Here is a 12,543-nt window from a genome sequence, read left to right as displayed (position 1 = left end):
ACCGTTCTTAGGGGGGAAACAGGCTCCAAGAGGACAGACAATGCCTCAGTCTGCAGCGGCGAGGGTGTGAAGCTGGCTAGGAGCCTGACTCTCACGTCTGGCCCTGCACAGGGGGTGCGGAGTATAAATTCCTTCTCCAAATGCCACATGTGCTCCCTTCCAGAAATCTGGAGCTCCCGGGTTCTCACAAGGCCTACAACCAGCACTGGTGGGTGCTCAGCCCTCAGCAGCTGAGGAAGGATGAGCCCTGCCCAGCACCCAGTCCTGACAGAGAACCCGAGCAGGGATTAGCCTGCTTTGCCTCTGTAATCCCAGGCCCAGCCCAGGCCTGGCACCAAGGGGGCCCCGGGTGTCTGTGAGCCAGTCACGGTGGCTGCCAGGAAGCAACAGTGCCAACGTCACGGGAGGTAACGGTTGTGATCTCTGCCCCAGGCCTGGTCCTATGGGCCTAAGCGAGAGCCATGGGGCTGCCAAGGACAGGAGTGGGCTGTCAATAACACGGGCTGCTCAGCCCTAGCAGGCTGGTGGGCAGGGGCAGCCAGGACAGCAGGCCCCTCTGCCCCAGACGTGACTTGGACAGTTTCCCAGGATGCAGAGACAAGCACTTGGCTGAACTCTGCTGCTGGAGGCGAGGCCCCTGGCCACGAGGCCACCTCCTGTTGAGAGCACCAGGGGTCTCTCTCTGACCCGCAATCCCAGAGGGGACCCGGCCCTGACCCGGCCCTGGCAGGGGGCCCCCTAGGAGGCCAGTCACAGCAGCCGCTTCCTGAGTACCTGTTGTGTGTACATGACTCCCTCCCACTAAGAACTCCTTAAAAAGGTTTAAGAAGTCAAGAGCATGGCTTATCCCTGTCTTAAGGACTCGGTAAAAGTCTGAAGACTTCCCCGATTAAGATGGGCTTGTGGGACCCAGTCTGGATGACACCAAACCTAATCCACGGCCAGTTTCCACTGAACACTCGAGCGCCAGGCCCCGTGCCCAGTGCCCGTCACACACCATTTCCCTACGTCATCTGGACTGCCATAGGAGGGAGGTGTCATTGTCATCATTCCCACTTCACAGACAAGGCAACTGAGGCCCAAGGAGATTACACTTCTGGCCCAAAGTCACAGTGAATGTGAGTAGCCATTGGAGTCCAGGCTACTTGGTCAATCGCTGAGCCCGAGACCAAGGGCTTCACCTCAAAGGTAAACTGCCAGTATTTCTGGAACATCTCAATGGTTTATGGGCCAAAAAATCAAACAAAAGAAAGCTAGGCTAGAGAGGAATCCCAGGGCTGGAAGGTCCCCTGCTGTGTCTTGGCCTCCCCGCACCCCCCAGCCTGGGCCCCTAGCCTGGGCTGCCCAGCTCACCTCACCACGGGCTCCGGGATGGCCTCTGCCCCAGCGGGTACCTGCACACCTTTCTCCCATTCCTGTCGCCACGGGTCGGCCAGGATGTAGTAGTCATCCGGGCTGAGCTGGTGTGAGTCTGGGATCTTCATGGCTGTGATCAAGTCTGTCCGGAAAACCTGTCGGGAGCAAGGGCGGGGAGGGTGGCTTCAGACCACCTCTGCGGGGGTGGTCTGCTCCACAGGCTGGGGGAGGGCACGGCAGGTGCAACTTGGGTGGGCTTTCTACCCCTCAAAATCAGATGCCCATGCAAATGCAGTAAGCACAATAACGCATCTTCTCTGAACCCCGCACAGTGTTTTTTGCACATAGCAGATGTTCAGTAAACGTGCTGAACTGAATTCACATGTGCTCTGACTTGTTACAGGCCAGAGTGACGGATGGGGGTGGACCTCGGAAGGAAGAAGAAAGGCTGGGAAAGGCACAGAAGAAACAGGTCAGACAGCAGAAAGGCCTCTGTGAACACAACACCACCACTAAGTGACCGTTTGGGCAATTTCCGTCGAAGGCTTCAAATTGTATTCAGTAGTCTCAACAGAGCGCTGCAGGCCCAGTGGCAAGGTAAAGAGGGCAGGGCAACCACCCCAGGCGCAAGAACTTCAGGGGCCTCGTGCAGACTGCGGAGGGGGGCGGGGCTTAGGGCAGCCTGGAGGAAGGCTTCCCCACAGGTCCAGGTCTGCAAGGCCTGCTCAGCAGGGGTCTCGCTGCCCTGCCCTCTGTGTGTGATGGGTAGGAGGGTTGGGTGGAGTTCCCTCTCAATCAAGCCCATCCAAGTGCCCCCAGAGCTGGGCCCGGGAATGGGCGCACCCTAGAGCTTGGTGTTCTTCTGGTCACTCAGGAAACTGTTCTTCCCAACGTTCTGTCTGTGGCCCCCCCAGGCTCCCCCCAGAACCACCTCCAAGCCCAGTCCCTGGGCCACCATCAGTGACTCTTGTGCCCTGTTGCCTGACCCCACTGTGGCCTCCCAGGAAGGGCCACTGGGGGACTCGGTGGCAGCTACAGACGACATCCCTTGCTTAGGTATCAACGTCCCCAGTGATGCCCCGTGAGAATCACAAGGTAAAGACAAGGCAGCATCACTGAGACCGGAGAAACCAGTTCAAGGAGCGCTCTAGACTCGGAGCAAACTCCAAACCCGCCCCTCTCTGGAAAAGCCGGCATCTGCCGCCTTCCAGAGGCCCGCGACACACTCACTCACGGCAACCTGGGCCTGACGGGGGCCCAGCGCACTGGCTGTGCCTGTCTCGTTTGAATCTAGTGCCAGGACAGCAAGAAAATGGCTGCACCAAGGGGGTTGGGGGCAGCATCTTGCAGAAATCTAATTAACAGCTGCACCTAGCTAGAGAGAACCCTGGCTTGAAAAAGGTCAAGTTCCTTGAAGACTGTATTTGCCAATATAATTTAAGCGTTAAGACGAATACCCTAACATTTAATTAGGGTGCCAGTGTGAAAAAATTAAAATGAGATTACAATTAAATGCTAATTAAACAGAAGATGGAATGTGGTAGAGATTTTACAGCCCCAATAATTTGCATATCTTATTAGCAAGCAGTGAGCCGCAGACATAAGAACACAAACTCAGGCACTCAGTGCTTTTGTGTGGGCCTTTCCCGGCTGTGGCCTGGGCCAAGCCCAGCAGGCGATCGCAGCCCACAGGGGACTCAGCACTGCCTCCAAGTTCCCCCAGCCCAGGCAGGCCAAGGGGCATGCCCCTCAAGCCCCGGGGCTCCGCCACTATGGGGAGCCACCCATCCTGTCAGCCCATCTCCCCACCCCAGGAGTCAACCCTTCAAGAGCCCAGTGTCACTCTGCACCCCTCCAGGGAGGCATGGGTGAGTGTGAAACCTCTCACTGTTCCCTCACCCTGGGCTGCAGCTTCAATTCCACCTCCTCCAGGATTCTTTCCCTGATCACCAAACCCAGGGAGCACCGACTGCCAGATGGAGCCACTTCCCATCCCATCATCCTGCCTCACCTCCGGGCACTCTCACTTCTGACGATTAACTGGTGTCCCCATGCTGCTCATGTCACATCCTCTCCCTGCCACACCTGTCCTGTTCTCTGCTGCATGCTCAGTGAACAGGGACTGGCACATAGTAGGTGCTCAGTAAACAGTGGCTGAGCAGCGAATGAGTGAAAGGGCTCCGGTGATGAACTTGAGGCCCCCAGCCGGCTCTTGGGAGTACTTTCTGAACGCCCGTCAACAGGACAAGACACCTCGTAGATACACCCAAAGCTGAAATCCCCAAGCACATGGACCCAAAACAAGCAACATGCAGCATCTGGCGTGCAGGGTTCAAAGCCTAAGGACCAGGGTGCTGTCCATGCTGGAGTTGGAGAGAGCAGAGTGCCAACCACACCAGCTTGGAGAAGTGGCCCTGACCTAGGGACAGGCTTGGCACAGAGGACTCAGAGCAGGAAGGGTCTCTGGGCTCAACTTGGCCAGGGGGATCCAGGAGTGAAAAGTGTGGTCTCAGGACAGTTCCAAGTTTCATCCTAGGCCGCTGAGGGAACAGGTGGCAGATGGGACACCAGCACCCTCTCGAGTGGGGACTCACAGAAGCACAGTAGGGCAGCACTATCGCATGGTGCCAGGCAACACTTCATGCCCAGTACCAACTGCTCTTGGGTTAACTTATTATTAGTCTCTCTACACCAGCTCTGAGGGAGGGGCTGCCATATCCCTATGTTACCGTTGAAAACCCTGGGACTCAGTTGGGTTAAATAACCTACACAAGGTCCCACATGTCGGAAGTGGCAAAGGAACCCAGGCTGCGACCACCCCATAGCCCCTTTGCCCCTTTTGGCAACAGGGCTCACTGTCACTTCTGTCAATTCCCTTGAGTTAACCCGAAGTCAAATCAGGTGGCTTCTGCAAGAGCTGTACTATGCAAATCAGACAGAGGCTTTGCAAGTTGCAACTGCCCTCAAGCAGAGCTGCAGGGGAGCTGCACAGTGTACCTCGCCAGCCCCGAGCCCTCTCCCGTGCAATATTCAGAGCACTTTTCTCTGCTGGCACAGGGAAGGGGCCTGCTGGGACACTGCACCTTGCCAAAGCGGAGCCGGCCTGCCTCAGCCTCAAGGTCTCAGTCCAGCCCACATCTGCTCTGGGGAGACTTCCCCAATGCCAGGATGGGTCCCGGGTTTCCTCGGAACTCCCACAGCCCCGGTGTGGGATCTCCTGGTTTCTGGCCACATCTCCCCAGGAGAAGGCCATCTCAGTGAGGTCTGGCCCGGCAGCAGGCTGGAGCGCAGCGGTGTGCACAGGGCCTGGCAGGTGCTAGGTGCCAACACAGGCTGAGGGACTCAGGAGCCTCCAGGGATCTGCGCCGCCTTCCTGGGGTGCAGCGGGGCCACTGCCGGGCATGCCACCTTTCAGAGGAGCCTCTGTCCATCCACGTCAAACCTGCCCACAGATCTGGCAACTCACTGTAACCCAGATGTCTCTGTTTTGAGTTGCCAGAGGTTAGGCTGGGAAAAAAGGCTCGATTATTCTTCTAATATGTCTCTAAATGATTTATGAAAACTAAATAAAGAATAAAATGGACACCGACGAACTGGAGGCCTCGCTGTGGCAAGAAAGTTAGAAGCTGGAAAACAAGCAATTTTCTAAGAATGTGAGTGTTTACTATTTTTCTCTTTTTGGCAGAAATGGACAAATTGTCGTTAAAGGCCTGTTGCCTAGCAACCAAGTTCTGCTGAGCTGCTTAGGAGATGTTAATTGTAGCTTCTTCAAACGGTGTGAAGAACGTTCAAAGGTCTAAAATTCTAATGTAATAACCCATCTGAGTGCCAGAGGGGCTGGCGCAGCTCTGGTGGGAGCTGTGGACCCTGTTCTGCCTGGAGTGAGGACACAGTTCACGGCCTGGCCCTTCACAACCACCAGAGTCTGTCTAGCTTTCTGCCCCCATTTCTGCAGGGAGAACCCAAAGCAGACTCTGGGTTCTCCCTGCTAACCCAAAGCAGACTCTGCCCGAAAATACCACTGGAGTCTGACATGACCTCCAAAAGCAAATATAGACAATGACAATGGGCAGCGTTCACCGTGCCATGTAGTGAGCTCTCAACTATGACCACAAGACATGTGGATATTATTTGAATACTTCATCCCGGGACCTTGGACTCTGCTTCCTTTTCTCCAGGGTGAATTACTTACTATATCACAGTATTCAGACCAAGAGGAAGTCAGTTACTTATGGGAAGGCCCTGGCACTTGCCACAATCACTAAATATGATTGTGTCAGTATTTGTTTGGTGTCTGTCTGCTCTGATGACCGAGTTGGGAGAGGCAGAGCCTCCACCTGTACTCGGTTTATCAGGGCGCCGTGGTGGCGCGAGCCGGGCATGCTGCAGGGGTTCAAGAAATGCCTGCGTCGCAAGTGAGAGGATCCGCGGATGAGCCTGGATCCACCTGAAGTGTGGCTACACTCGGAAACTCCCTGTCCTGCCTGGCAGGTGGGCTGTCCCGAGGACTCTTCAGTGGGCTTCAGGAACGGGTCTTGGTCACTGTCCCCAAGCCAAGGGAAATGGAGCCCCAGTACAGAGCTGGGAGTGGCACCCTCCCCCATGCCCTCCCTGAAGATGTCTGAGGGTCTGTCCTGAAAAGTCGAGCGAAATTCCTACCAGATACCTCATTTTGATCCATTTTTTCCTGAGCACCTCGTCTCACGAGAAACAATAGTTAGTGGCGAGGAGTGGCCGCCCTGCGGTGACAGAGCAAGCCCTATGCCCCGTGCCTTGCCGGCGATCTCACCTAACTCACAGTGCCCCTCCCACAGACATGTGCACTGAGACTCACAGAGGGAGGTTAATGCTGGTTCCAGGTCTGCACTGTGCTTTGGCCACTGTGATGCTACCTGCAAACCTGCCAGGTATTCACTCTTTAAAAAAAACCTCCTTTCTGGGCTGGAGCCTGATAATAAGTATCTCGGCCAAGAGCAAAGTTAAGATACTTAAAAATTAGGCATAAAACACCAGCAGAAGAAAGGCTCAGTCTCATCCAAGGTACCACATTTGGTCACACACTAAAAACACACAGACACAAATACACATTCTCTCTCTCTCAACATCTCTCTCTCTCACAAGGGTAACAGCACTTCCTGCTCTTAAAAGAGAATTTATTACACACATTTCTTTTGCGAGACAAGTCCCAGAGGCCAGGAGGCCTTTCCAGCTGGCGGGAGCAGCACCGTTTCTGACTACACGAGACCCAGAGGAAGGCAGCGGGAGGCTCGGAGCAGGCACTGAGCTTGGCGGCGGGGCTCTCCCCTCACCGGCGCCTGCTCCGGGCAACACAGGGGCTGCAGCTGCAAACAGAGCTCGAAACCATGGGGGAAGCCCAGAACCTTTCTGGGCATTCTCCTGTTTTCTCTCCCAAGTTGGTGGGCACCTGGCGTGTCAGCACAACATACACCGTCATTGTTTTAACATGAAATAGGTTACGCCCAGCATCTGGACACCAACTCTGCTCCTCCGGGAAAGCATCGTACTGATCCTGTGGTCTTGTGCCCCAACACCATCGGGCCACCCCTGCCTTCCCTCAAGCCAGGAGGGTCTCATTTGAAAAGCAAAGGTCAAGCTAATGACCTGCATTTTCACCCTTCACTTGCTGAACTCTCCCCAATACTGGGGGTCTTGGGGATACCCCAGTGTGGGCAGAGGCTGTCCATAAGGATCACCTCTTTCTCCCAGGCTTGGCCCCCAGGGGCAGAGGCTGAGTGCTGGTGAACATTCAAAGAGGTCCCATTCCCTTGTTCAGAGATGTACTAGTTTGTCACCAGGGCCTACAGAGGAACTGATAAGACACTTCTCCAAGGAGGACATACAGATGGCCAGTAGACACACGAAAAGACGCTCAACCTCCCTCATCATCAGAGAAATGCAAATTAAAACCACAGTGAGATACCACCTCACACCTGTCAGACTGGCCATCATCAATAAATCAACAAAAAACAAGCGCTGGCCAGGATGTGGAGGAAGGGGAACCCTTGTGCCCTGTTGGTGGGAATGCAGACTGGTGCAGCCACTGTGGAAAGCAGTATGGAGATACCTCAAAAAAATTAAAAACGGATCTGCCTTTTGACCTAGCGATTCATTCCACTTCCAGGAATATATCCGAAGGAAACCAAAACACTAATTTGAGAGAACATAAGCATCCTTGTGTTCATTGCAGTGTTATTTACAATCGTTAAGATATGGAAGCAGCCCAAGTGTCCATCAGCAGATGAGTGGATAAAACAACCATAGGACACTTACACGACACTTACACAATGGAATACTACTCAGCTATAAAAAAAGAAAATTTTACCCTTTGTGACAGCATGGGTGGACCTGGAGAACATTATGCTAAGTGAAATAAGCCAGTCAGAGAAAAACACCATATGATTTCACCCATATGTGGAATCTAATGAACAAACTCAACTAATAAGCAAAACAGAGACAGACTCATAGATGGAGAGCAGATGACAGCCAGTGGGGCAGGGAGGAGGTTAGGAGGTGGAGGGATTGAGCAAAAAGGAAAAAGGGCTCATGGACACAGACAACAGTGTGGTGATTGTGAGGTGGGCAGGAAGTACAAGAGGGTTAAATGGTAATGGAAAAATACAATAAAAATATATATAAAAAATAAGATCAACTTTAAAAAAAAACAACAACACAGGAGCTGAGAGTTGGATCCCAGCTCCCACCCACCCTGCTCTAGGACCGCCCAGGTCTGTGTCCCAGGAAGGCCAGTGTCACCTCCGCTCACTCCTGGATCGCCCCCACCCACAGCTCCGCGGGTCCCAGGGAAGGACTGTCACATCTACAGACCAGAAAGTCCATGCAGGCTGCAGGGCAGGACTCTACTGATGACAGTGCTGAGGCTCAGAAAGAAACAGTCATTCGCCCAAGGTCACGGAGTTCCTCAGTGGCCAAGCTGGCTGCACCCCTCATAACGGGCACTTTCCTGTGTGGACACCTGCATCCTGCTGCAGCTGGAGCACGAGCTCCCTGGGGACAGGGCCAGCTGCCTCGGCCCCTGGCGCTAGGCAGGGTCTGTGAGATGCCCCTGCGCGCGTGCTGAGTTTAAGCAACACCAGGAGCCCTTGGGCCCTGAAGATCCATGCGCCTGCACATGGGATGAGTTCTGAGCCTCTGACTTCCTGAAGACACAGCCTTCTACTTCGAGCAGACTCCCCGGAGGAGACCTCCACCGTGTGGCTGGCCCCCCACCTGCCGCTCTGCCCTAGCCCTAGGGAGACAGCCTCACAGCTGCTTCCAGGTCTCTCTCTCTCTCTTTTTAAAAAGATTTTATTTATTTACTTTGAGAGAGAGGGGGTAGGAGGGAGAAACAGAGGGAGAGAAACATCAATGTGTGGTTGCCTCTTGTGCATCCCACACCAGGGACCTGGCCTGCAACCCAGGTATGTGCCCTGACCGGGAATTGAACCAGCGACCCTCTGGTCGGCAGACTGGCGCTCAATCCACTGAGCCACACCAGCCAGGGCTGCAGGTCTCTTCTTGAACTGCCCTGCCAGTAGGAGGGCTTGGCAGCAACCCGTCAGCCTCCAGGGGCGTGGGGCTGAGGTGGGAGACTGCCCCACCCACACTCTCTGCCTTTGTTTAGGTCACTGCAACAGGCTAGAAAGCCTCCCCTCCTCCCTGCAACCTCAGGGTCTTCCAGGAAGGCCCAACCAGGCTGCAACTCCTGTCTTAGAAAATTAAGGAGAAACTTCTATGGCAGTAGTTCTTAATCCTGGCTTCTAGAGGGAAGGCTTTTAAAAAGCACAGGTACCTGAGCCCCACTCCAGACCGTTTAAACCAGAATCCCTGGGGGTGGTCTGTGATCTCCATCAGATTCAGACAGATGTGACCCACAAAGTGTTAAGCACCAACAACAAATGGTGACGCCATTTGGTGAGACATGTCAAGCCAGAAACCCAAGGCCTCGGCACGATTTCTACGGCATGATTTCTACACCGACGCCTCTCCAGGCCAGGCTAATAATCCCGTTTCCTCCTTCAGGCCTGGCCTGGCCGACTTAATCCCGAGCAAGAGAGCTCGGCTTTGTTGGGATGCTGCTGGCAGGCAAAGCAGAGGAAGGCAGCTGCCTGTGTCCTCGGGGTCGGCCTCAAACTCGGTGGACTGCCATCAGAAACCCTGGCCCAGGTTCCCAGGCCCCCAGGGCCCGTCCCGACAGCCCCCGGGGCCTGAGGCCTGCACCTCCCTTTCACTCGGGCTGAGGAAGGCCACCCACTGGGGCTAAGGGTGGATGAGATTCTGGGCCTCAAGGCCTCAGCCCTGTCCAGGGTCCTGACTCCTGGTCCGAGCACTTTGTCCCGTCTGGTCCCCTTGCTCTGGTGTGGAGGGTGTCCCTTGATCTGCACCCTCGGGGTGCACTGGGAAAGGAGGGCCTTGGCAGGTCACCACCACAGGGACAGCCCCTTAGGTCTCAAGGAAACCCAGCCCCAGCCTTCTCCGTAGCTCCTGACTTCACTGTGGGCCATGGCACTGCTGCGCTGAGTTCTGTGATCCTCAGACAGCCCACCCCTCCCCATTCAGAGGTGAAGAGAGGAAGTGAACCATGTGGCTACCAGGGAGGGGGTCCTGCACCACCCACATTACTCTGCAAACATTTTGGCTGGGAACTTGGGCCAGACTGGGAGCAGACCCCGTGACCAGCCTGATGGCCACCCCATCCACAGGCCTCTCACTCTCTTGGGGACAGGGCCCTCAGCCCCCAGGCCCTGCAGACTGGAAAGGCCCTCCTCTCCACACCAGTCACAGAAGGAGAAGGTTACAGCCCAGCGAGATTTAGTGCAAACATTCTCTGCCGCCAAATCCTCGCTTTCATCTCCGCCTTCTCGTGAGCCAAATAATTTGGAAGCTTTCATTGACGGTTTCCTCTCCGCCCTGAGATAGCTTGGAATTTATGGTGGTGATGGCTCAGCCTCCTCACTTAGGGGACGAGGGAAACCTCGAAGGCTGCTCTCCAGCCTCTGTGGGAGGGAAGCTTGTCCTTGGCCATCATTCAAGGCGGGGAGGGCTTCCTCGGCCCTCCCTCCCGGGGCCCAGGACCTGAGGGCGGGGCCTCCTGTGCTCCAACGCAGGGCCACGTGTAGCCAGCCCCCAGAAAGGGCCAGCACCAACACCCTAACGACGGCCTGGATCTATTTTTAGGTGGAGAAAGGTTCAAAGGCTCTGAGCTGGAAAACCCGAGAGGCAGGGGAATTTTCAGCCCCATGCAAATCACTCTTTCTCCTCGACCTGCATTGACACCTGTTTCCTCCCCGCCACCAGCCCGTCCTGGGTGTCAGCGACAACCCAGCCCCCGGGATTTCTGCCCGGACAGCCGGCCCCTCCTCCCACTGGTGCTGGAGGGAGGATGGAGCTCCCCAGAACTTCTCCGCCTTTCTCCAACCTGAATAGCCACGGAAAGCAGCGGGCAGATTCTTCTTCTCCAAAAAGGGCACGACAGCCACTGCCTCCCAGGGCCAGCGGGGTACACAAAGGTAGACATTGTTTTACTGTTTCAATCATAACAATAGGGGAGCCCCTGCAGGTCTCCAGATGGGGGGGCAGGAGGAAGAGGGGTCCTCCCAGGGGGCTAGTCCAGGAGGACACTAAGCCTCAAGAACAGAACCCTCCTCCCAGCTTCCGGTCCAGTCCTGACTGCATTCCTAGAGGTACCTCCTTCCATCTCCACCCCTCCTCCTCCACCGGGCCAACAGGACAGCAGGTTGGGGGATGGGTGTGGGAGGCATCAGGTCTCAAAGGCTCCCCACTCCCCACAAAGGAAGAGTCCCAGGGTCCACCAACCCCAGGAGGTGGGAAGTCCTTTTTCAAATGCAAGTTGCTGCGGAAGACCCTCCCCCGCCCAGAGGCTGGCTAATGACCCTTCGCACCAAGACCGCTCCTGGGGTGGAGGGAGGGGAGAGGAGGGCCCAGGCTCAGAATACAGATACCTCGCCCCCGCCCCCAAGGACCTTCCCACCCTGGGCACTGTTGGCCCCCCAAACTTCAGGTCTTGGCTATATAATTTTGGAAACCTCAGTTTCCCCATTATAACAGGACTGAGAACTCTGGGCCGGCACCTTTAAGGATTGAAAAACTAAAGCCTCCAGCCCAGTGCCTGGCTACCCTGCATGTAGGCTGCAGACAATGACTCTCTGAGGCCCCATTCAAAACCCCCACCTTCTCAGAGACTCAGTGCTCCCGCGGCCTCTTCTGTGCCCAAAGAAAGAAAGACACTGAAGACCTAGGAGGGAGCGATGAGGCCCTAGGTGGAATTCTAGGAGCCCCACCCCCACCCCCACGGCTCAGCAGCTCCCGAAGCCACTCGACCTGCCACAGGTCCGAGTAAGGAAGGCTTGAAATGCAAACGCATGTGAACTGGGCCCAATTAAGAAGCAAATAACTGGGTGATTCTGAGGATCCATCCTTCTGCCCTTCATCCGCAATCCCATCACCCTTGATCAGCCTCCAAAGTGTCCTGACTCCTACTGCTTCTTACTCCATGGCCCCTGCTGGGCTCGAAGCCACTGTCGTCCAACTGCTGGTCAACTGCAACAGAAACCTTTCTGCTGCCACCCATGTCCCCAGAAACCCTTCTCCCGGCAGCCACTGGGACTTAACTTTCATTAAAACATCAGACTATGTCATTACCCTGCTGATGATCCTGGAAAAGCTTCGTCTCTTGTTCAGATCAATAGAAACATCTTTACAACTTACAAGGTACCACACTCCCCCCATTCATTCCACTCAGCCACACTGACCTGGCCCATTGATGGCCGTGCCCTCTGCCAGGAGTGCTTCCCCCCCTCGTCTGAGGAGCTCGCTCCCCTCAGGTCTCGGCTCCTTAGCCTCCCCATCCCTGCTTCACCTTTCTCTAGGACCCTGGTCGCTACCTACCTCCGAGGGCTTCTTCTCGTTCTGCCGGGACCAGCCCGGCTTGGTGCTGCTGGGCAGTTTGGAGCATCTTGAGGCTGATGTAGTGTGACCTGCAGAGAGAACATAGCCCATTAGGGGCCCCAGGAAGGCCAGGAACACCACCCACCCATCCCCAAGGCCAGCAAGCCTGTCCCTGAAGGTGCAGGAGGTGGCATCGCTGTGAGCATCTGGTGGCCTGTCCCCACCCTGGGCCTCTCCGATGATCCATGAGGATGTAACCTC

General features: G+C 55.5%; 1 protein-coding gene across 9 annotated transcripts in view; it reads right to left on the bottom strand.

The window, feature by feature from the left end:
* The window catches only part of JADE2 (jade family PHD finger 2), a 49,282-nt gene that overhangs the window by 24,821 nt on the left and 11,918 nt on the right, over positions 1–12,543 (bottom strand). For all 9 annotated transcript variants that reach the window (XM_036014166.1, XM_036014168.1, XM_028527309.2 and 6 more), the window contains 2 exons: positions 12,283–12,371; positions 1,354–1,511 (listed from right to left, as the gene is read on the bottom strand). In XM_036014166.1, coding sequence (XP_035870059.1) covers positions 1,354–1,511; positions 12,283–12,371 — 247 coding nt within the window. The remainder of the gene's footprint in view (positions 1–1,353; positions 1,512–12,282; positions 12,372–12,543) is intronic.

Source organism: Phyllostomus discolor, chromosome 13 (genome assembly GCF_004126475.2).
Source record: "Phyllostomus discolor isolate MPI-MPIP mPhyDis1 chromosome 13, mPhyDis1.pri.v3, whole genome shotgun sequence".
Lineage (NCBI taxonomy): Eukaryota > Metazoa > Chordata > Mammalia > Chiroptera > Phyllostomidae > Phyllostomus > Phyllostomus discolor.
The sequence above is the reverse complement of the archived record's forward strand: the minus strand, read 5'-3'. Positions and strand labels throughout refer to the sequence as shown.